This window comes from Camelus dromedarius, chromosome 24, assembly GCF_036321535.1.
Source record: "Camelus dromedarius isolate mCamDro1 chromosome 24, mCamDro1.pat, whole genome shotgun sequence".
Classification (NCBI taxonomy): Eukaryota; Metazoa; Chordata; class Mammalia; order Artiodactyla; family Camelidae; genus Camelus; species Camelus dromedarius.
Window position 1 is genome coordinate 28685454 of NC_087459.1, and position 23894 is coordinate 28709347.

General features: G+C 55.3%; 3 protein-coding genes across 10 annotated transcripts; 2 read left to right on the forward strand and 1 right to left on the reverse strand.

Annotated features, from left to right (window-relative positions):
- The first annotated feature begins 4589 nt into the window (after positions 1–4589).
- ACHE (acetylcholinesterase (Yt blood group)) lies at positions 4590–10417 on the forward strand. 2 transcript variants are annotated; one of them, XM_064478640.1, is made up of 6 exons: positions 4590–4708; positions 5813–6005; positions 6296–7385; positions 7745–8229; positions 9009–9178; positions 10078–10417. In XM_064478640.1, exons 3-6 carry the CDS (start codon positions 6321–6323, stop codon positions 10197–10199), a joined length of 1842 nt encoding a protein of 613 aa, XP_064334710.1. In that variant the 5' UTR covers positions 4590–4708; positions 5813–6005; positions 6296–6320; the 3' UTR covers positions 10200–10417. The 2 variants fall into 2 exon arrangements, with proteins under 2 accessions (XP_064334710.1, XP_031288494.1); XM_031432634.2 differs by lacking the exon at positions 5813–6005 and having other exon boundaries at positions 4623–4708; positions 6299–7385.
- A 77-nt stretch (positions 10418–10494) lies between these two features.
- On the forward strand, positions 10495–11660 carry UFSP1 (UFM1 specific peptidase 1 (inactive)). Its single transcript, XM_010979452.3, has one exon. It carries the CDS (start codon positions 11098–11100, stop codon positions 11524–11526), a length of 429 nt encoding a protein of 142 aa, XP_010977754.1. The 5' UTR covers positions 10495–11097; the 3' UTR covers positions 11527–11660.
- A 60-nt stretch (positions 11661–11720) lies between these two features.
- Positions 11721–23070, reverse strand: SRRT (serrate, RNA effector molecule). Of its 7 annotated transcripts, none has more exons than XM_031432624.2 (20): positions 22787–23070; positions 22428–22567; positions 19095–19223; positions 18687–18833; positions 18252–18464; positions 16268–16437; positions 15990–16174; positions 15677–15775; positions 15477–15594; positions 15126–15280; positions 14734–14795; positions 14539–14617; positions 14052–14240; positions 13530–13703; positions 13282–13435; positions 12906–13099; positions 12559–12715; positions 12260–12361; positions 12015–12141; positions 11721–11914 (listed from the first exon to the last, which is right to left on the reverse strand). In XM_031432624.2, the coding sequence occupies exons 2-20, from the start codon at positions 22547–22549 to the stop codon at positions 11839–11841; spliced, it is 2652 nt and encodes an 883-aa protein (XP_031288484.1). In that variant the 5' UTR covers positions 22550–22567; positions 22787–23070; the 3' UTR covers positions 11721–11838. The 7 variants fall into 7 exon arrangements, with proteins under 7 accessions (XP_031288484.1, XP_031288489.1, XP_031288487.1 ...); XM_031432629.2 differs by having other exon boundaries at positions 12260–12349; positions 18252–18440; positions 22787–23069; XM_031432627.2 differs by having other exon boundaries at positions 18252–18440; positions 22787–23069.
- Between the last annotated feature and the right edge of the window lie 824 nt (positions 23071–23894).

Here is a 23894-nt window from a genome sequence, read left to right on the forward strand (position 1 = left end):
TTTCTGAGAGCGCCACCTGGAGGAGCACATGGACACTGTCAGGAGCCGTTGCTCGGTCAGAGTAAATGGGCTTTCTCTTCCCTTTCAGAGCTGGGACCAAAAACCTAGGAGCACTCTCCTCTTCTGTCGTCTCTGCCAGTCTCTGACCCATACCTTCCATAGTCACAGACACGTCTAATTCAAATGGAATCCCTGCGTGGGAGACACCCCAAGCTACTTCACTAGTATTTTGCCTTCTCAAAGGTGGCTCGCGGTTCTGATCCACAGTCCCATACATGCGTTTGTTGACCTGGCATAGGGATGGAGCCACTGAGTGAGGTGGAGAATAAAAGTCCCAAATCCCTACAAAGCTTGCATCTCCTTTACATTCTTAGGGGTTGGATAGGCTTGCATCTTACCAAATACTGCTTCTGGGACAGTACGCATCTCACCCAAATGACTCCAAAAATGTTACAGCGGTGCCTGGGCCTTGAATTTTCTCTGGGTTCACCACTCATTTCCATCACAGATATTCCAACAAAGGCTGAACCAGAGACAAGTCTTCACGTGTTAACATCCATCCTCTGTGTAACAGGCCCGTTTTACTGGCATGGGGAAGGGGAACAGCAACAGCTCCCCAGCTCCCATCCCATGACATAGGGTGGAGCTGTGCAGGAAACTGGGGAAGCACTTGGAAGGTCCCTTGTTGCCCCTCCCATGTGAAGGCAAATTGGTCTTGTGACTCAGTGGCCAGGGGATACTGAAAAAGACATTTGCTAAGTCTGCTATCAGGCGGTAGTGACTCCTGTTCAGTCCATACTGTACGTGCAGCCTAGGACCGTGACCAAGGTGTCTAAGACACTGGTGGTGTTGGGCACAGCCTCGCATATAGGGAGTACTATCTTGGTCAATTCTCGGTGGTCCAGCATCATCCACAGGAACCGTCTGGCTTTTTCACCAGGCATCCTAGGCTCCTGAAAGGACTATGGCAGGGTGTGCAATACCCAATCAGTGCAATTCGTGGATAGCTTCTCCTATCTCCTTATGCCCCCTACCCAGGAAATGTATATTGCTTGACAGTTACCACTCTTTGAGGGAGGGGCAAACTTACTGGTCTCCAGTTGGTGTTTCCTCTCAGCACCGGAAGCAGAATTCACAGATAGAGGTTTGCAGAGGTTGACCTTGTAGGACGCCAAGGCCCACTATGTGCTCTGTATTGGAGAGGAAAAAATATCATATTCTCTGGGAGTAGAAAACCTAATTCAGTGTCAGTAGGGCCTTCCTGACCATAACTGTTTGCCCTCTGTAACAACTGAGGGGGCAAGAAAATAGAGGGTGACCGTGTACTAGAGCTCAGCTCTAGTATCCACCAGACCCATCACCTTTTGTTTATTTCTGGGGGACCTGCAAATAGTGAGCTCAACATGAGGCCTCTGATCAACTTCAACAGCCCTCACCTGGAGGCAGTTGTGGCCCGCATCCTATTCCTGATGTGTGGGAGGCATCCGCCTCAAACAGGACTGTATTCCTGAGACCTCTGCTGGAGCAGGCAGGGCATCAGGAATGGGAGGGACAGATGGGGCAGGTATGAACTGTGCAGGTCTTAAGCCTTTCCACAGTTTGACCCAGCCAGCATTGTGTTGTCACTCCATCTGTTCAGGAGGGGTCCCCGCAGCCATGAAGTCAAACCACATTTGCTCCCAGGTTATTTTTCCCAGACCCTTTACAGATGATTAGGATAGCCCTTTTGGCTTTCTGAGCCCCCTCTCAGTCCCTGGTCTTTCCCTCAGCCTGTACTCATTCCCAGGATTTGTCAGTTTCTCCCAGATCAGCACTGGATTGCCCAACATCATAAACATCCCGCCTCACAACTGGGCTCAACAAAGACATTGCATACCATACCAGGTGGTGGGGGCGGACTGAAAGTATTTTAGCTTTCATCCCATTCACTATTTGTAATAGACAAAAAAAAAGGAACCAGATCAAATGTCCATCAACTGATGAATGGGTAAACAAAATATGGTATTATCCACATAATGGAATACTACGTAGCCCAAAAATGAAGCTGTGATACATAATACAACATGGATAAACCTTGAAAACATTATGCTAAGTGAAAGAAACCAAACACAAAGACTATATAGTGTATGATTCCATTTATACAGAATGTCCAGAATAGGCAAATCTATAGAGAGAAAAAGTAGATTAATGGTTGCCAGAGAGGCTTGCTCCAATGCCCTGTGGATCTCCCAACACCTGCATCCTTTATCCTGGCTCAGGTGGTCCCCTGCTAGTTTAAAAACGCTCTGAGACGGGGACACAATCTGGGTGGTCTCCTCCACCCTCATGATCCTGGGACAAACTGCAGGCTGAGGATGCACGGCAGCCTCTCAGGACATCCCCCAGAGCTGCTTGCAGACCCAGAGCTCCAGACCCTGGCCTCCTTCTGCAGCCCCCATCACACAGGCACAGAGCCTGCATGCCCCAGGATCCATACAGACTTGCGGATTCTTCTGACTGGACAGCCAACTGACCCCTCCATGACCCAGGGCCTGGGGAAGCACATCAGGGGCTCCAAGAGCAAGACGCCCTCTTCGGATCCCAATCTACCCTACTACGGGGCCTGCCTGCCCTTCCTCCCATCTCCCTGGTACAGCCCTGCCCCTGCCCTCCCCACGCCTGGGGAAAGGGGAGGAGGTTACTGATATCAACGGCTGCATCCTCTTCCTGCCCCAGACTCTCCAGCATCTTTGGATGCATCTCCCCCTTCCCTCTCTTGCAGGCTGACCTTTCATATTCCAGCCCTCACCCCCAGAAAAGATAAAGTTCTAACTGGCTTCAGAAAGCTCCGCAACCTGCCTTACCCTTACCTCCCATTGATTCCCCCGCAGGTACTGCCCCACCGACGCCATTCCCAAGCAAGTAGGAGTCAGTACTGACCTCTCCAAGGAGGTCTCCGCTGGGGCAGCTACTAGAAAGTGCCCTGTCCTTTCACCTTCTAAGCTATTACTAGTTCATGGTAACTTTGGGCTATAAGCTGTCCCCGATCTTCATGGTCCAGGCCGAGGAGCTCAGGCGCCTGCGTGGCACAGCCCGTTTTGGAGAGTAACAGGGAGGCAAGCCCCCATCACCCCCGGGGTCTTTAGGGGCTACCCCAGTTTCCAAGGCTAGAGAGGCTGCCTTCGGCGCCACCTGGCGGCCACCGCCCAAAACCGCAGAATGGACCCAGGGCCGAGTCCCGCGCCTGCGGGCGGTCAGTTCCCGCGGGGCGAGCGGGCAGGCTCGGGGGCGGCCAGCTTGGAGAGCCAGGACCACGCGGCCAGGGTGGGGCACGCGCCTGGATTCGGGCGGACTCCACGACCCTCGCGAGACCCCGAGACCCAGTGACCACAGCCCCACGCCAACGCGGACGCGAACGCAGACCCAAACGCAGAGTACTGCGGGGCGCTGGGCGGCCGAGTGAGTGTGCGCGCGCGCGCCCGCCCAACGCAGCGCCCGCACCGCCGCGCGCGCGCACGCACGCCCCGACGCTCGCCCGCGCCGGCCGCTCTACCACGCAGCGAGCGAGAGTGCGGCGGGCTCTCGAGCAGGCTGGCCCAGGCGGGGAAGGGGCTTTCGCGCAGCGCACTCGCGCGGGCACACCGCTGCCCACTTTTTCCACCCTCACCTCGGGCGTGGGGACGCTGCCGAGGCCTCACCGTCCTTTTGGATGACCCCCTGCGGGGCGGGACCTGGGGGTCCGTGCGGCCCAGGCCCCTCCGACCAGGCTGGGGGCGCCCGGGCCAGGCCGCTCCCACCTGCTGGCCGCGGCGGCCAATGAGTGCCTGGCCTGGTGATGTCATGCCCCGACCGGACCCTGGTGACGAAAGTCCGAGGTCACCCGTCAGGGAATCAGCGCAAACCCACCCGCGGGGGTTCCGGAAGTTTCCACTGTGGCGGCGGAGTGCGGCCTCGCCCCGCAGCCTTGCGCGTGCCACCACGTTGGCCTTCCTTCTCCGGTGTCCTGGAGTCACCTCTCCCTCCCCCAGAGGGTCTCCTTCTTCCATGGTGGCCCCTTTCATGTCCCCTCGTAGTCTCATGTTCACATTCCCACAGGTGTTCCCTAATCCCAGGAGTGTCCCGCGTCACCTTTTCTCCACTGGTGCTACCTAGACCGCTGAGAGGGTCCTCAGCCACACTTTCACGTGGCGGTCCTCCCACGCCACCCCAGATCTGTTGTGGCCAGGGATGCTCATTTATTTATTCAACCCCCAGCCCCGACTTAATGTGTCCAAGTGTGTCCGTCTGTGAATGTCCGTCACTGCGCTTGTCTCTGGCTGTCACTGCATGAGACCGTCCATCTGCATGTGTCTGTCTTGGCGGGCTTCAGTCTGTCTCTCCCTGTGGGTGTCTGCGCCGCCGCTGCGGGTCTTTCGGTCGTGTCTGTCACTGCGTGTCTATCCGTCTGTCGGCGTCTGTCACCGGCGTCCGTCTGGGCCCCGGGGTCTCTGGGTCTGGGCTCCCAGAGAAGGAGGGAGAGGGAGGGGAGGGCAGCCTGGGGAGGCGGGGAGGGGCGAGGGCGGAGACTGTGGGCGGGGGCGGGCGGGGGCGCCGAGCGGCCCGGAGGGGGTGTGTGCGGGGGGCCGGAGGCGGCGGCTGTCAGAGTCGGCTCAGCCTGCGCTGGGGAACATCGGCCGCCTCCAGCTCCCGGCGCGGCCCGGCCCGGCCCGGCTCGGCTCGGCCACCTCAGGTGAGTCTCCCGCCCCGCCCGGGACCCTCCGCCGCCCCGCTGCCCATTCGGCGTCCTGGGGACGGTGCGCTCCCAGAGGGACCCACGCCCTTAAACGGGACGCCCACCGCACCCCGGGGCCTGCCCAGCGACGCCCCCCGCCGCCCCACACTCATCCTTAACTCTCCCCTCGCCGCCGCATACTTACGGTTGCCCGCGCGGGAGACGGCAGCCCGCAGGGCCCTCCGCCACCTCTGCTTTCGAATTCCTGTGGGGACCCCCGAGCGCCGCTGGCCCTTCTCGCCCCCAAGTGTGGGACCACTGGAAGGCGCCCCCTGCTTGGGGCAGAATCCGAGCTGCGCAGGTTCCTGGCGTCCGACTGGGCTCCCCTGGATCCCGCGACCCCAGCGCCCCCGCGCAGCGCCCAGCCGAAGCCCCCTCCCAGGCCCAGGCGTCCCCCTCCAGCGGGGACTCCGTCTCTATTTTGGGGGAAGGGGAGGCTTAGCGGAAGCCCCCGAGTTATAATTAGCCTCACTCGGGTTTCCTAGTTAATCTCGATCACCACCACCCCAGCTCAGGGCAGAGGGGGCTGGGTGAGGGGTGACCGGCGGGAGAGGGGGGAGTTCCGACCCGGGGAATTTTGATCCCTTGGCTGGAGATGCCGGAACCGCAGCAGCTGCTGCCCCAAAATAGCGCCCCCGCCCCTGCGGCCGGGGATCTCCGGAGCTCCGAGAATACAGGCGTCCCGGCCCGCCCTTCAGACCCCTCAGCCATGCCCGCAAGCCCCCAGACCTCCGCCCCAAGTTCCCAGCTCCTGGACTCGGGGCGGGGAGCGCCGTCCTTTTCTTGGTCTCTACTGCCCCCCGCTGGCGGCAGCGTGCACCGCAGCATCAGATGGATGGAGGACTCGAGTCCTGGGGGGCCAGGGCTGGCGAGCCTGTTCGCTGAGGCTAGACGAAGGGGGTGCGCAGTTGACAGGCACCCGCGGGTACCAGCGCGCTGTGCCAGACAGTGAATGAAGCAGGGCTGGGTGGGGCAGGGTGTAGAGTAAGCAGGATTTGGGGTTCCCCAGGACCTGTGACTCCCACACCCTGAATGCCCAACCCACATACACCCCGCCCCCAGGGCCTCGGCCCTGGCCAACGCAGGAGAGGCTGCGTCTTCACGCCACCTCAAGCTCCCCCATCGGCGCCTCTGTCAGTGAGGGCCCCACCCCTGTCTGGTGGCCTGTGCGTGGCCTGCGGCCTCTGGTGCTGGTACTAGCACTGCTCACCGCTCGCACTGGGCCCAAACCGGTCCACCCAGCTCAGGGAAGGAGGTGAGGGCGGTGGGTCTTCTGCGGGGCAGGGGAGGGTATTGCTTGGCAGGTCTGGGTCTGCTCCTTGCGTTTGTCTGTCCGTGTGTGTGTCTGATCTCTGTCCCCTCTTGCTTCTCCCTGTCTATGTCCTTGTCTCTGCCTGTCTCCCTCTCTCCATTTCTGTGCTCTCTCTGCCAACCTGCTCCACCTCCTCTGCAGCTCAGTGATAACCCCTGGGCAAGAGTGTTACCTAATCATCTCCTCCCTCCTGGCAGCCTCAAGCCTTCACCCTCTGCCTTTCTTTCTCCCAGCAGACGCCTGCCTGCCCTGGCAGCCATGAGGCCCCCATGGTGTCCCCTGCACACGCCCTCCCTGGCTTCCCCACTCCTTCTCCTCCTCTTCCTCCTGGGAAGAAGGGCAGAGGCTGAGGGCCCGGAGGACCGAGAGCTGCTGGTGACGGTGCGTGGGGGCTGGCTGCGGGGCATCCGTTTAATGGCCCCTGGGGGCCCTGTCTCTGCCTTTCTGGGCATCCCCTTCGCAGAGCCACCTGTGGGCCCCCGTCGCTTTCTGCCACCAGAGCCAAAGCGGCCCTGGTCAGGGGTGCTGGATGCCACAGCCTTCCAAAGTGTCTGCTACCAATATGTGGACACCTTGTACCCGGGCTTTGAGGGCACCGAGATGTGGAACCCCAACCGTGAGCTGAGTGAGGACTGCCTCTACCTCAACGTGTGGACACCGTACCCTCGGCCTGTGTCCCCCACCCCTGTCCTCATCTGGATCTACGGGGGTGGCTTCTACAGCGGGGCCTCCTCTCTGGACGTGTACGATGGCCGCTTCCTGGCCCAGGCCGAGGGCACAGTGCTGGTGTCCATGAACTACCGGGTGGGAGCCTTCGGCTTCTTGGCCCTGCCAGGGAGTCGGGAGGCCCCAGGCAATGTGGGTCTACTGGATCAGAGGCTGGCACTGCAGTGGGTGCAGGAGAATGTGGTAGCCTTCGGTGGGGACCCAACTTCAGTGACTCTGTTTGGGGAAAGTGCAGGCGCCGCCTCCGTGGGCATGCACCTGCTGTCCCCACCCAGCCGGGGCCTGTTCCACAGGGCTGTGCTGCAGAGCGGTGCACCCAATGGGCCGTGGGCCACCGTGGGTGTGGGAGAGGCCCGCCGCAGGGCCACACTGCTGGCCCGCCTTGTGGGCTGTCCCCCGGGTGGGGCTGGTGGCAATGACACAGAGCTGGTGGCCTGCCTGCGGACACGGCCAGCTCAGGATCTGGTGGACCACGAATGGCACGTGCTGCCTCAGGAAAGCGTCTTCCGCTTCTCCTTCGTGCCTGTGGTGGACGGAGACTTCCTCAGCGACACGCCCGAGGCCCTCATCAATGCTGGAGACTTCCACGGCCTGCAGGTGACTAGTGCTGTTCAGGGTGGAGCTGGTTCCTCTAGGCCTGTTCTCCCACCTGCCTCTCCCCCTGGGGACCCAGGCTTAAGGGCTCCTCAAGACCCACTCCCAAAGGCCCAGGCTTCTGGGCCCCATGGCCACCTCCTCTTCCCTGTGGGCTCAATCCTGGGGTGGTCAGTGGGACAGAGAGGAATGGAAATGTGGGTATATTTCCTCTTTCTCTTTCCCTTCCCCAATCTTGCACTCTCTTCCTCGCTGGTTCTGGGTCTATAACTGTTCATCTCTCTGGCTGTTTGTCCATTTGTTTCTGTCTGCCTGTCTGTCTGTGCTTCCCCTACCCCCATCCCTCCATCCTGTCCCCCCAGGTGCTGGTGGGTGTGGTGAAGGATGAGGGCTCCTATTTTCTGGTTTATGGGGCCCCAGGCTTCAGCAAAGACAACGAATCTCTCATCAGCCGGGCCCAGTTCCTGGCTGGGGTGCGGGTCGGGGTCCCCCAGGCAAGTGACCTGGCTGCCGAGGCTGTGGTCCTGCATTACACAGACTGGCTGCACCCTGAGGACCCGGCGCGCTTGAGGGAGGCCATGAGTGATGTGGTGGGCGACCACAACGTGGTGTGCCCCGTGGCCCAGCTGGCTGGGCGACTGGCCGCCCAGGGTGCTCGAGTCTATGCCTACATCTTTGAACACCGTGCATCCACACTCTCCTGGCCCCTCTGGATGGGGGTGCCCCATGGCTACGAGATCGAGTTCATCTTCGGGCTCCCCCTGAAGCCATCGCTGAACTACACCGACGAGGAGAGAACCTTTGCCCAGCGACTGATGAGATACTGGGCCAACTTCGCCCGCACAGGGTCAGCAGTACTGAGGGGAGAAGGGTCTTTGGGAGCCAGAGGAGCAAGAGGGGGACAAACAGACAGAGAGAGAAGGAGACAAGCAGAGACAAATGGAAAGGGCGGGGGGGGGGGGCGAGTTCACAAAAGAAAGGAGACAAAGGGAGAGAGAGGACACAGGAGACCTTGGGAGAAGGGAAAGAGGAAGGCAGGATGGCGGATCCTCATGAGACAGGACAGAGCGGAGGGAGAAGAGCAGAGCGACAAGGAGAGACAGACTAAGGAATTAGTATAGCGCTTAGGAGCGTGAACTGTGGAACCGATCGTTGGACTGGTGGTGGTTTTGTTAGCTGGGACACACATTTGTGCACACACATACACGCACAGTTTATCTGAAGAAAGGGACCATAAATTCGACATCACATGGATGTCAGCAGAAGTAAACACGGTGTTTGTAAAGAGAGGATTGGGCCTGATTATATAGGAAAGGCTCAATAAATCATAGCAAATTTTTGAATGGGAAAAACAAAGATAAAGATGGAGCAAAGAAACTGAGGGAAAAGAAGAGGAACAACAGAAAGAGGCAGGGCCTGAGGGAGGGGAAGTTTCCAGACGATGGGGCATATTGGAAAAGAGAATGTATTAATCAGGTCCTGGTAGGGAGAGGATGGGGCTCCCCCTGGAGCCTAAGACGGCACGGGTCAGGAAGCAGCCTGCCGCCTCCTCCTCTCCATCTCCATTCCCCAGCCCTCAGGGTGGGGCGGGCTTTCTGAGGCTGAGCCTTCCCTTTCCTTCCGCAGGGATCCCAATGACCCTCGGGACCACAAAGCCCCGCAGTGGCCACCGTACACGGCGGGAGCCCAGCAGTACGTGAGCCTGAACCTGCGGCCGCTGGAGGTGCGGCGAGGGCTGCGCGCCCAGGCCTGCGCCTTCTGGAACCGCTTCCTACCCAAATTGCTCAGCGCCACCGGTACGCAGGGGCCAGCGGACAGGGGCTAGGCGGAAGTGGGGGAGAAAGGGGGCGCGGAGAGAGAGAGGGAGGTGGGAGCCGGCTGGGTGTAACCCGTCTCTTCTTCCCCCAGCCTCGGAGGCCCCCTGCACCTGCTCAGGCCTCGCCCACAGGGAGGCTGCCCCGAGGCCCAGGCCCGGCCTCCCCCTACCCCTCCTCCTCTTCTTCCTCCTCCTCTCCCGGTTCCTGCGGCTGTGACCACGGCCTCTTCCCTCTCCGGCCTCAGGGGGCCCCTCCTCTAATGAGTGGTCGGACCGTGGGGAAGGGCCCCACTCAGGGATCTCCGACCCAGCGCCCCCTCTCTCCTCAAACCGAGAAACTCAAACTGGACAGTGCAGGGGTGGAGGGTGGGGAAGGACACCTACGACCCATCTCAGGGACCCACACGCCTTTGTTGTTTAAATGGAAACGAAAAAGCCAATTTTCTTTTTCTACAAAATTATTCTTTGGAGCCTGAGCTTGGCGTTGCGGGGAGAGGGAGGCCCCGGGGCTAGATAGCACCCCACCGTGGGGCTAGACAGCACCCCACCGTGGGGCTATAACCGCCAACCATTTCTGTCTCTTCTCTTTTTCCCACCAACCCACGGATCCTCCCCTCTCTGATCCCGTCTGTCCCCGTTTTCCGGTCATTTTCTCCCCCTCCCTCCTTCTTCCCGCCATCCTTGTCTGGCCCCGCCTCTACCCTTGTCCTCCCTCTGATCCTCCGTCTTTCGCATATTCTCCTGATCCTCTTTCCACCATCCCACGTGGCCTCCTACATTCTCTGTGTGTCCTCCCTGAACTCCCTCCCACCCCGCATGTCCGTTCCCGTCCTTCCCCGTGTCCTACCCCCACCCACTTGCCGGGCACCCTGGCCGCAGACACTCTGGACGAGGCGGAACGCCAGTGGAAGGCCGAGTTCCACCGCTGGAGCTCCTACATGGTGCACTGGAAGAACCAGTTTGACCATTACAGCAAGCAGGATCGCTGCTCAGACCTGTGACCCAGGCGGGACCCCCACGACCCCCTGCCCTGCCCGCCAGCCCCCCAGCTGTATATACTATTTATTTAAGGGCTGGGATATAACAGGATCCCTAGACCTTGCCCGCCCTCTCACCCCGACTTTCCCCCAGGGCTCCCTGCCCTCTGCATGTCTCGGGCCGAGCCCCCTCCCCCGCGGTGCCTTCGCCCCTTTGGGCTGCCAATAAACTGTTACAGCCACAGGAGTGTGCGCGACTGGGGAGCGGGGGTCCAAGCAGAAGGCCTCAACCACTAGGGCTGAGTGAATGGAGGGGTAGGTGCTAGAGCCGGCGGGAGGCACGGACCTCCGAACTGGGGTGCTGAGAGTTGGATCGCCTCAGTCGCGGCGGCGAGGACGGCCCGCCCTGCGAGGTGGAGTTCACGCCTGCGCAGTGAGGCCAGCGGCGCGAGCGCGGCGGTGCATTGTGGGAGCCCCGCGAGTGTGTGTGATCTTTTCGGCCGCTGGGTGCTACTTTGCTACCTGGGGCCCGGCGGGAGCGACCCCAGAGTCCGCGCGCCGGTTCTGCCCGAAGCTAGCCCAAGACCCGGGACTGGGAGGAAGCGCTGGAGCCTGGAGTCTCCCTGGAGTTCGTTCCGCGCCGCCTGGAGAACGTATCTGCCCGGCTCGGCGACCGCCGCTCCCTCCCATCACCCTGGAGCCGCTGAAGGACGTCCACCTGGGCCTGGCTCCGCCCGGCCGCGGCCCGGCTCGCCTTGCCCTCCTCTCCGGCCACTACCTCTACTACCACTACGGCTGCGACGGCCTGGATGACCGGGGCTGGGGCTGCGGCTATCGCACTCTGCAGACACTGTGCTCGTGGCCAGAGGGCCGGCCTGCGGGAGTGCCTGGGCTGGCTGCCGTGCAGGCGGCTCTGGAGGACATGGGCGACAAGCCCCCTGGGTTCCAGGGCTCGCGGAGCTGGATCGGCTGCGTAGAAGCCAGCCTCTGCCTTGACTATTTCGGGGGGCCCCAAGGGCGCCTATGTCATGTGCCCCGTGGAGCCGGGCTTCATCGGGAACTAGAGAGGCTTTACTCCCACTTCGCAGGGGGTGGGGGGCCTGTAATGGTTGGAGGGGATGCGGATGCCCAGTCCAAGGCCTTGCTGGGAGTGTGCCTAGGGCCAGGCACGGAAGCCTATGTCCTGGTATTGGACCCTCACTGCTGGGGTGCTCTAAACAACCCCAGTGAACTACAGGCTGCTGGGTGGGTGGGCTGGCGAGAAGCAAGCATGGCCTTTGACCCCAACTCCTTCTACAACCTGTGCTTGACCACTTGTAACTCGGAAAAGCAGCAGCACGCCCTGGACTGAGGCTAAGGTCCCAGAACTGAGACGTCTCCAGCTCCATACAAGCTCACCTACCCCCATCTCAAAGGCAGAGCCCCCAGGAAATCCCAGCAGAGCCTGGGACCTATAGTGTCAATAAAGTGGCAAGGCCCAGCCAACCATGGCCCCAGCCAATCTTTGGGAGAATTTGGGGAGGTATACATACACCAAGTCAGGAGTCACTACGGAAGTGCTTTTATTGGCAGTAGGGCTGAACGTACAAAAAATTCTCCAAGCTGGATGGAACAAGGCAGTCACAAGTATAGATGATACCCAGAATAAGGAAAAGTAGATGGCTCAAAAGAAATCCACATCATCTGGAGCATCCAGGTCACGGTATTCCACAATGGCCCGTGGGTCTCCACGGACCATCCTGTGAAATAAGAAAGAGGTAAGATGGGGTGAGAGTTGAGGGCCCCCAAAAGGGACTTTGAAGAGGACAAGAAAGCTTAGACACCTTAGCCCATTCTCACCTGTTTCGAGGTTTCCCAGGATAGCCTCCCTGGCCACGGAAGGCATCGTAGTTCCCTCGGCCAGCACCATAGGGAGCATGGGGGTATGGAGGCCCTCCTGTGGGGACCGCAGGGCGAACAGCGCCAGCTGTGAAAAAGACCAGCGTTGAGTTGAACAACTGTGACCTCAACTATATCCTAGCTAAGTTTTCTTTCTACCAGCCCCTCACCATCACTAAGTCCTTCCAACTCTCTCTTGTACTTACCTCCATAGCCCAAGATGGGAGGCCGGGGCTGGCCATAGGGCATCAGGCCCTGAGGAGTCTGGTGTGGGTAGGGAAGTCCCGGGGTCAGGCCTGGGGGGAGTACAACACAGACAGGGACATGAATTACTGCGGGGGGGGGGGGGGGGAGGCAGGGTAATGACTAATGACAACGGGCTTTTTAGTAATATGGCCTGAGATTGGGATAGAAACTTTTCAGGGTATGACAAGTTAAAGAGAACCAGGAGTCTGAACAGCCAAGGGACAGGGAATGTGGCAGACCCTCATGGATCGTATCTTACTCTGGGCAGGGCCAGGTGGCTGAGCTGGCTTGATCTCAGGCAGAGCTGGGCGCTTAGCATCAGTGAGAAAGTTGTTAAAAAATGCCACTTCCTTCTTCACTTCCTCAATTTTCTCTGCATGTTTGTTAAAGATATGTTTGCGTACAAACTCAGGGCCCTGGGTGAAAAGAGGAGGGGGTCAGAACAGAGTGAGCAATGTGGGTTCCTTAACTCTCCAGACCTAATCTGGAAGATAAACCTCCCCTCCTTCTAATCCCAATGAGCAGTTCCTCCCCAGGCCTTGAGGAGGCTTCCTCGCTCAATCCTCTCCACCCACAGTGCTAACACAACTCTCTAACATCCCAGACCTTGAATTTCTTGCCACTGAGAGGGCACAGCCACTTATCCTTGCCCAGTTCCTGGGTGTTAGAAGTCACAAACTTTTCCACTTCCTGCTCAGGGTCTTTGCGACCCATCTTCTGGGCCTCTTCCTCTGAAAGAGATTCCCGCACGCTCAGCAGGGGAGTCAGCTTCTCCTCAAATGTCTTCTGCCACTCTAGCACTGCGGTTTGGAACAGACAGACAGCAGGTTGGAGATGGGAGCCAGGAGCAAGGAACAAGCCAGAAGGAGGAGATTAGAGGAGAAGGTGCACAGCATAGCTATCTACCAGAGCAGAATGAAGGCCAGAGGCATCTAAGAGAAAGGGACCGAAGGGTCAAGGAGTGGGGAGGCCAGGAGCTCACCTTCTCCATGACTGATGCGGTTGGGCGGCATGGGCCCCCGAACATGGATGATGCCACAACGGTTGGGCATTTCATCCTCATTGGGGTACTCGCACGTGTTATAATAGTCCAGGGAATGCACAATGCGCAAATACAGGAGCAGTTTGTCCAGAACCTATGAGAAGTGAGAAGCCGTGAGTTCACCACACTCCTGCCCCTTTACTGCCGGGAGCCAGGCTCTCCCACACCCCACACTGCTCTCCCAGCACCTTAATCAGCTTCTCATCCCGCTCCACGTTGATCTCTGCTGGGTTTCCTTCCTTAGGAGGCTCCTCAGGAGGGGCCCCCCCACTGCTCCCCAGCAGCTCCTCCTCCTCAGCACTCACTTCCTCAATCAGGTAGTCAGTGATGTTCTTTAAGATCGGGTTCTGCGAGGGCAGACTCTGGTAGGGCGAGAGAGGTGGAGCAGACAAAACTCCTCAGGGTAGGTAGCCTAGGAACCTCCTCATTTGAAGAGGCAACATGGGGCCAAAAAGAGTTCGGGACTCAGCTGGCCTGTTACCTTTCCCTTGTTACTTGTCTTCATTTTTGTATTTGTTCTGCCCTAGCCCATAAATAATCACTAATGCCAATCTGTTTTGTTCAAAGCTGGAAGCTGCCCAGGAGGAGAGGGGCAAAAACATGGGCAGGTATATGGGATCAATGCTACAGATCAAGTAGGGCCAGAGGTGCCCATGGCAGATGAGGCAGTACCAGCGGCTTCTTAAAAAGTTCCACCAGGAGACACTGACTGTTGGCAGAGGAGGTGTCCCAGGCTCAGAGGCCCAGAGCTGGGTCCTGTCGTCCAGCGTATGGATCAGCTTGGCTGCCAGCTTGATGTCATTGCGCACTATCTGCTTGTGCTGGGTGATACCGTTGATGTTGCGGACGCGGCGGGTCAGGTCTCTGTTCACGCCAGGACTCAGCTCACATTCCCGGAGCTGGAGGAACAGAAAGTTTACCAGCACCGGCCCAAGAAGAGCCACTCAAAGACTGGCCCTGCTGACAGTGCTAGGGATTAGACAACGTCCTGAGGACTGGGACCAGATGTGTCTCGTTCACGGCAACAGTCCCAGAGCCGAACCCAGAGACAACTATATACAATTCGCATGGGCAGACTAAATGGATGAAACAAGGGGCAGATAAGTGAAGCTACCAACGAACAAAGGAATCAGAGATCAAGCAGAGCATGGAAAGCCCCACTTCCTCTTCCTCTGCAGCCCCACTCCCAGCACTCACTCGGATATTCTGCAGGTTCCAACAGATCTCCTTGATATTGACGCTGCGGTCAAAGGTGACCCAACCACGACGGAAAAACCTAAACAAGAAAGAAAATGTCAGCAAAATTCTGGGATGGAGGTGACGTGGGCCACTAATCTTCCCTTGTACCCTTTCCCCAAGGTCTCCAGGGTCACACCTCCCTCCATTCCTCACCTCCTCTCCGGCTGGGGCTCGGATAGTGCTACACGCATAAAGCCTGGGTATCTTTTACAAAGCTGGAAAAAGAAAAACAGAAACCCCACTAAGTGACTCAAGGGTTCACTTCTTCCTCCAATCCCCATGTCCTCAGAACCCTAGAGAACTGCCTTTTAATCTTTCCTTGGAATAAGAAAAAATAAAGGGCTTAAGAATAATAGCACTTGAAAGCTAACAGTGCAGTCAGGGCCAGCCCTCGAAGGGCATGAGCCCATGGGAAGGGGGCCGCCCTATTAGAGAAATAAGGATGTATATAAAAGCAGTGCCAGATTATCTTCTCCCTGCCACCCCACTCAAAGGAATGGAGCATAGGTGTCTTCCCCGCCCCCGACACCATTTTCCCCACTCACAGAAATTATCTCAGCCCGGGAAATGTTGGGTGCGATGTTGCGCATGAAGAGAGAGCAAGTCTTATGCAGAGGTCGGGGTTTACATTCCAGCCCAGGAGTGTCCTTAGGCTTCTCCCTTTCTTCTTCCTTAGGCTTCTCCTTTTCCTTGAGTGCTTCTTCTATGCAGGAAGTGGTAGGAATTAGTGAAAATTGATTGTTAATTGATGAGAGGAGGATAGAGAAGCTGTCAGACCTACCCCCCACCAGTCTCTCCCAAAAGCCCCCCTCCCATCAATTTCACCAGCCTCTCACCTGTCCCACCCTTGTTCAGTAGGAAGAGACCAGACTACAAGCAGAGAAAATAAAACCTACCAGCCTCTTCCTTCTCCTCCTCGGCCTGGCCGCTCTCGGATTCCGACTCCGACTCGGACACACTGCCTTCGTCAAAGCTGTCGTCACCACTGTGCTTCCTATTCCGCTTCTTGCTGCTCTGTGAGAGCCACGGCAAGAGAAGGGGAGTTAGGTACCAGGAACTAACACTGATGCTGACCCTGTGCAAGGGGAGACCCTACCTTTTTGGCATCTTTCTCAGAGTCTTCTTTTTTCTCTTCCTTGTCCCCGTCACCCTCGGATTTCTTAGTTTTGTCATCACTGGAGCTGTCATTTTCAACCTACAGGTAAAGACAAATCACCAGGGATGTCAGTCTCCCCTTCAGCCTTTACCAGAGGGCCCTGCCCACCCTCCACAGCTGAGCCCACCAGTTCCTCTCCCCTACTCAATACTCAACCCTCTAGAGTTCCAGCTCATTTGGACCCACCACTAAAGCAGCTCCACCCTCCTCCCCAGGCCTCACAGGCAGCACCCAGAGGCCCCAGCACTCAGACCTGTTTGCCGTCTTCTTTCTTGTCATCCTTATCATTGGCCTTGCGCTCTCCATCCCCCAGGGCTGGTCCAGCCCGACCTTCCTCTTTCTTGCTGGGCTCCCCAGGCTTTCCTGCCTGTTCCTCCTCCTCCTCCTGCTCCAGGATACGTAGATCATTCTCTGTACCTCCTTCCATCTTAATCACAGCTACCAACAAAGGGAGCAGAGGCTGTCAGTCTACTTCCATTTCCAACCAAGACCTTGGTCACAAGACGGCCCCACCCCTCCCAACCCATATACCTGCATCCAGCATCTTGACAATGGCATCAGCTTTGTCTATGTCCAGCAGAAGATTATCAAACCAGCCACTCTCCATGAGGGACAAGAATACTCTTAGTCGGTTTTGCAGGGCCCCCCGGGCCTCCTGCCGTCGCTTCCCCACCTCATCTGGGTGGTACTTAGACCGAAACCTTGGAAGGAAGGGAGGAGGGAAGAGACCAAACAGTCACTGGAGGCCAGGGCCAGGACATGGGGAGGGGCCCAGGAAAGTTAGGGCATAGCCCCCATCCTCTCACACCCACAAAAGATCATAAAAGCAGAGATTAGGGAAAGAGGGGTACACTAGAACCACCCAATCCCCCCCCAAGAGAACCAGAAGTTATGCTCTGAGAAGATCTGGGGGGGAACCAGGAACTAAGAGCTCTGGATTTGGGAAGAGCATGACTACAGGGGGAGCCAGAGGTGGAGAGGCAAACTGATTGCCCTAAGTGCCTGGGAAACACAAATTTTAAAAAGCATAGTTTCCCAAAGCTTCCGAGAGGAATGCTAAGGAAATAGTAAGCCCCAAAGAACCCCCCTCTCCTTACCAACCCCAAACTAGTCATTAAAAAGATTGCTCCCACCAGCTCCCTCCACCCCTAGGTGGAAGACAAGGGAAACCTGAAATCACCAGAAAGGAAAAACCAAAAAAAGGCAGAATACCTTTCTCCCCCCTTGGGAAGATAAGCAGATGGTGAAGGGACAGGGAAAGACCAAAGGGAGAAACTGAAGTGCCCTTATAACTCAGTTACTGCCCACAGGGATGGAAAGAGGACAGGGGTGGAGAATTATGGGTAGAGCATGAAAAAGAAAACACTTAAGGTGTGGGGGAAGAAGAAATTAGGATATGGGAAAAAGGGGGAAAGTGTGAGAAAGTCCCAGAAATCAAAAACAAATGGGGAAAACTAAAGACCAAATGGAAACTGGAGGGGGGGAAAAAAGCAGCAAAAAGTGTTAGGCAGGAGCAAGAACAGGTACATAGAAAGAATGAAAGGTATATGAGAGGGTGAGACAAGACACAGAGAAGAAGAGGGGACAATGACAGAACAGAACCACAAGTTGAGCGTAAGAGGAAAGGAAAGCCGCAGGCATCACCTCCAGGATCTTTACCTTGGCCGCTTGGTCAAACAGAGCTCAAGATTTAACTAGCCGCGCCCAGGGCCCATGCTGGCTGGTGGGCCACCGGCTGGCTCCTGGCTGGGGTGTCCCGGCCCGGATGCCCCACCCCCGCGGGACTCCGCGGTGGGGGCCCTGACTGACTAACTGCCTAAGCAATCACATTCAGCTAAACCGCTGCATTGTGCACAGCAGTGCCCTGCCTGTCTGCCTGGCCGGGCAGCGCGGTCAGCCCAAGGGGCTCATGTATGGGCTGGGTATGGTGGGGGTGGAGGTGGGTTTGCTCCGAGCTCCGTCGATGAGCGGGTGTAGTTCCCAGTTCTGGCTCTTTTCAAGGAGGAGGAGCAGAAAGAGGATGAGGAGGAGGAGGAGCAGGAAGGGGGGAAAAGATGGTTGATTAAAATTAAAACATCCACAAAAGGAAAAAAATTAAAATTCTTTTTCTGTCAAACGACCCTGAGATCTTTGCTTTTCTTGTCTGGATTCACTCGTTGCTTTTGGGAGGATGCCACAGCCACACAGGGTCCCGGCGATCAGGGATGACAATGACCCAATACCAGCAAGTGGGAAGCAGTCTGTCTGCTGCCCCAAGGGAACAGGTGGCTCTGGCCAACTGCCTGGAGGTGTCTCACTCACTGAGGACAGTGGGGAAGGGAGACGGGGTGGGGGCCGTGGCGGACATGGAAGTGAGGAGGAGAACCCATCAGCCAGTGCTATTGTACTTCCCTCCCCCACCCCCAGGAAGTTCTGGATTGGGGAAAATGGGAAGAGGACAGGGCTGCAGGCTCCACTGGCGGGGCCAGGGGAAACATGCCAGGGAAAAGACAGCAGGAGAGTAAGGGGCACTCACCACTCCTCATCTTTATGAGCCAGGAAGAAATCCTGCATCTGCTGCCTTCGAAAATCCAGCTTATAGTCGTTATAGCGCTTAACTGCCTCTGTCTCATCCACAGAGTCATCCAATGACAGGAGAAACTCCTTGAAGGTCTTCATCACGGGTGGTGGCACACCCAAGTCAATCTCTGCGATGCTGCCCAGCCTGGGGGGGGCCCGGTCAGGAAGTCTTGGTTGTGGGGGAAGAGGGTGGGGGGATGGGGGGCCAAGGTAGCCAGCTGCCCCCTTCCTTTGCCCACCAGACACCACCCCAGGCACTGACTGCTACCACCCCCACAAGCACTCCTCTGAGTGCCTAAGCCACTTCCTGGCTCTAGCCATGGTCTTCAGCAACCCCAATCCATCCCCCGAGCCTACTGACTCCCTTCTCCCGAGAACCCCAGGTCTTTACCTGGCCTGGATAGGCAGAACATGATGCTGCATGATGTGGACGTCTGGGTGGCCCCAGGGCTGAGGGGGGCCATAAGTTGGGCCCCCACCCCCCCCAGCATAGGGCATCTCATAGCCACTGTGGTATGGGTCAGAGCTGTGCTCATCCCTGAGGGTGGGGGACACAAAAGTCAGACAGAGAAGGGAATCACCTCTCCAGAGCACAAAGGAGGATGGAACAGAAGGAGGGGCACAGATGGAGTATGGTCTCTCACCAAGGATTTAAAGGGATTAAATAAGGGTGGGTTTATGGGAAGTTTGAGAAAAGGAAATGACAAAGACAGTTCTCAGCAGAAGTAAGGGTAGATAGCTGAGGCCCAGGTAGGACAGAGGCTAAGGAGAGAAGACAGAGCAACTGTTGCCATCTCACCAGTCTCGCCTCATGCGCTTCTGCGGGGGGCTGAGCTCGTGGCGGGGAGGAGAGAAGCGCTCTCGCCGATTCCTATCGTAATCACGATATTCGCCCCGGCTGCGACGCTCCCGGCCGCGGTCCCACTCTCTGGAGATCAAAACAAGTAACGGTAAATAAGACATGGTTGGTTATCCCACGGTCACACTCCTGGATAGGCCCTTCCCAACCTATCTCTAAGAAACCAGACTAAAAGCCTGAAATTATACAACTAGCCTCTAAACAGAAAAAGGCTCTCATCTCCTTCCATAACTTTAGGCATTACCCACAAACTGATGGCTCACAATTCTTCTTCCAGCCTGGCCTTTTTCCTGAGTTCCAGACCAACATTACCAGTCCCCTCCTAAACAGCCATTTTCACCTCAAATTCAACATGTCAGAACTGCACCTGTTAATTATATCACGTGGGCCCAAATTTGCTTCCCAGTCCTGTTTCCCACTCTCAGCTGCATCAACACATTACCAGGTATCTAGTTATCAAGTATCACACTCACCATTATTTGTAACTGACTTGTTAATCCTCTGCCTCAAGGCCTATCAAAGCTGTCCTTCTCAGGGGGAGGTGTAGCTCAGTGGTAGAGCACGTGCTTAGCATGCAGGAGGTCCTGGGTTCAATCCCCGGTACCTCCATTTAAAGAAAAGAAGGAAAAAAAGCTGTCCTTTTCTTTGCCATCCCCACAAACTCTGCCCTGGTCCATGTGCCCTGGTCCTGGACATTTTGCCTTTAAGTGAAGTCTTGGTCTGGTTTCCCTGCCTCTGGTCTCTCTAAGGTCAAAGTGATCCTTCTCAAATACAAATCCAATCACACCATGCCCCTGCTTAAATGCCAGTCCATAGCACTGTTCAAAACCTTGGTTCCAGGTTCATTCCAGGCTCTCTACCAATCACCAGCTGACCCCATCCCCATCTTAACAAAATAAAAAAGAAAATCCTCTGTTGTCACCTGGTGGTTTTAAAAAGTTTTAAAAACTTTTGAAGATTAACAAGCTTTTGCTTATGTAGGTTGTATCTATTCACTCAACTATTCAAAAATTGAACCAAAAATACCAAATAACATTGAAGTTACACAGTAACACAAATTATATACTTTTATTTAAAAATGGCTATTTTCCAAAAAAAATTTTAGTGAGAAAAGTTACACGGTTTTTCATTTACAAATCTTTTCAAAGCTGGCTTAATAGAAACAGCTGGATTCTCATAGTATTTGCTTCTCTATTCAGCCTGTTACGAGTTGTTTAGTTGAAAAATATGCAGAAAAGCTGGCCTCACACTGATGTGCAGTTGGAAAACAGGAAGATTTTAATAGCTTTTTCAGATAACTGGGGATATTCTTTATTACCCAAAATTTAGCAAGAGATAGTTTCTTAAAGGCTAGTTGCAATGTTGAATCTAAAAACTAAATTAATGAACTTTTCGTACTCTGCTACATTAAAATTCATTGTTCTACCTGGCTCTTTCAGTGGATCTTGACACATCTCATTACACAGTATCAAAGTGTCATCATCATGAGTATCACTGCCCATCTCACCAGAAAGTCTTTAATGGGAAGCTGTCAAACTAACACTGGCAGACACAAGTTTTCAAAATTTTAGTTTTCACTGGCAAGTTCCACTTCCTCACCTGCAACAAAACTGACAACGTTCTTCGAAGTAGTAACAAGTTCTCTTAGCTTCTGTTCAAGAAAATATCTGCCAAATACCCAAATATTAATAAGCACTGTTTGATAGCCTTTCATTCGGGTAAAAATGGCACCCCAACAAGGGGGTCGGGGGCAGAGAAAAGGACCTGTTAGTTTAACTCACAACTCAATCTCACAAAAGTTCTTCCTCAAGATAACCACTATCCTATACCCAGAAATGCTTTACGCATACTTCCTGTGCATCATGTGTACTAAAAAATAGTCAACAATCCAATTTAATAAGATTTAAAATTTTATTGCTTCCTCAAGGACATTAAGTGAAACTGACTCTTTGTTTTTGTTTTTTGTTTTCAACTCTTTGGTGCCACTGCCCTGATTTGTGCTAAGGCACCAGCAGGTTTACCTGCCATTGCTATAGCACCAAATGTCAATATGGTGAAAACAACAATACTATCTTAGCATTACTACACAAATAATTGTGAGCTCACAGCCTCCTTAGGGTCTGCGGATGACATTTTGAGAACAAATACTCTGAAGAAACTAGAACACGTGCTCTTTTCTGCACACAACTTTATGTCCCCATCTCCAAGTTGTACACTCCACCAATGTCTGGGTAATTCCCACTTGTATTTCCAAGTCTTGCTAAGTGTCCCTTTTCTGTAGCTCTCCCCTGCGCCACCTCCACCACTTCTCCCCTCCCTCAGAAGATCTGTTCCCTCAACGTTTCACATCTCTATGGTGATCTTTCATATACGTTCATTTGCAGCATATTCCCAAGGCCATTTTGGCCCCTACTCCAAGCCCCAGACTGTAAACTCCTTAAGGGCAATAACTACACCTTATCCATCTTCAGAATTCAGATGAACACCTTTGGCTTTCTTCTTTCTTAGACAATACTAAGGAAAACAAAGTGCCCTATAAAGTCTCAGCAGTGAAGAGATACACGGAAAGACTGAATGACTTACTAAACTCATTCTTCAAAATGATATTGAATGAATAAATGCTACCACAATAAGTCACCTCAAACTCTTTTTTCCTGGTAATCTGTCTCCAAATCAAACCTTGCCATCAGCTCACTGATTAGATATTTGCGATGTCCCTTAAAGAGTCAGCCACAGTCGGGCTTATTTTGACTATTTAAAACATCAGCTGTTTCTTAAGGGAAAAACCTTAACTATAATTAACTCAAGAACATCCCAGAAAACTAATCACTAGCTGAGTCAAGCCTAATCAATTAACCCAACCACCACTGCTCAAAGAATTCTTTCTGATTTTAGGCTAAACAACTACAAGAAACTTAATTACATCCTGCCAGGGCACTGGTCTGACAACCTCTCCAACCAAATCTACTCAGTAATATTACTTTCTTTAAATCTATCTGTTTAGGTATAATTCACAAACAATAAAATGCACGCAGCTTAAGTACATGAACAAATAATGCTTTTTCATACTCAAACTCTTACCACTATTGCTTCAATCTTCTGGACATTTCAAAAATCAAGCCATAGCAATGAGCAAATAGGTTGAACCACATGAAATGGTCGAGTATGAACGATTTCACATGGTTCGCCCTAATAAAATCTTAAGGGAAATGTAATCAGAGTGGAGTGCAAAATAAGACAAGCGGACAAAATCAAGGAAAAGTAGCGTCTTACCGGTCATTCCAATCGTCCCCTCGACGTCTTTCATCTCTTTCTCGGGAACGGTCATAGTCGCTGCGCTCTCTTCTAAACTTGTCCCTGCGCCTTCGATCATACTCATCGTCACTGTCACCCATGGCGCGGTCTGAGGGGGCCTGGAGCCCAGACACGGAAGGTCAGGGTGTGGAACAATGACGACCAAAGCAAAGAATCGCTCCTCTGAAGCAGCACGCCCGCCTCCCTCAGCAAAGGCCTGCCTTCCGCTATGCCCGCCATCCTAAACCCACGTCCCGGGCAGCAAGGAGGACTGCGACGCTCCACCCGCCCCCGCGGGCCCCCAACCCCTGGTTCTCCAGGCCTCTCCCCTCCCCCACCTGGGAGCGATAGCGGCCGTTAGTCTCGCGCTCTGGCCAGCAGGTTCTCCGGGCGACCTGGGCCCGCCTCTTGCCTCGGGCGCGCGACGAGGACGGCGAGGAGCGTGAGACAGACGCGAGGCTCTCAACAGGGCCGAGAAGACCCGAAGAAAGTGGGACAGCGAGGATGGGCGGTCGGCGCGCGCGCTCGAGCTGCGCCTGCGTCAACCGCAGACCAGCGCCTCGAAACACAAAACTACACCCAGCTGCGCTTGAACTGCAACCAAACCAAAGACGGAATGGCTGGGAGATTCGGGGAACGATGGGAAGGGGCGGGGCCCCGGACGTCTCGCGCGCTTTCCGGGGCGGGAACTTCGCAGGCGAGAGGAACTACGGACGCCGAGACGAACCAAACATGGCCTTGGGAGAGCGCTGCAGCTCTGTGAGCGGGGAGAGTTTCCTCCCGCCGAGGTCGGACGTCGAAGGTCGCACTTCCCCGGATGTGTCTAGGATCTGAGTCAGTTCGCGTCTAGCCGCCTTGCCCCTCACTTTGGTCGGGGAGTCTCCTGATCTCATCGGGAGTGGCTCCCCCCTCTCCTAGCGCAGGGCAGTCGCTTAGGTAGTACGGGCGTTTAGTGGAATACAGCAACCATTTTAAAACATTTACCACCATTCTGTGCTCCCACCAGAGAACCAGCCTGTATTTGTGCCTCAGTACGTGCTACCAGCAAAACCCACTGTTCCTGCTCTTCTTCCAGAAAGGCACCCTATCTTTAAGCAAAACTGGCAAATGCCAACCAGTACCTTGATGAGATTGATTGTAGGTTGAGGGCCTGACCACCAAGCAGAATCTGGCTTGCCCCAGAGAAAAATTCACCACACTGGGGATAACACCAAGTCCTTGTTCAGTGAGTTGAGTGTGAGGACTTAAGGATAGGAAATGCTGCCTGTCTGGCTCCCAGCACTGAGAGGAAGAGTATTTTTACAGGAAACTATATTAAAAAGAGTGCATAGTGGAGGTGCAAAAAATTGGCCCTTCTGATCTTGGTTCTGCCACTTTGGAAGAATGCAATCTGAGGAAACCACTTCTCAGCTATAAAAGCAGTCACAACAATCAGGCTCCTGTTGG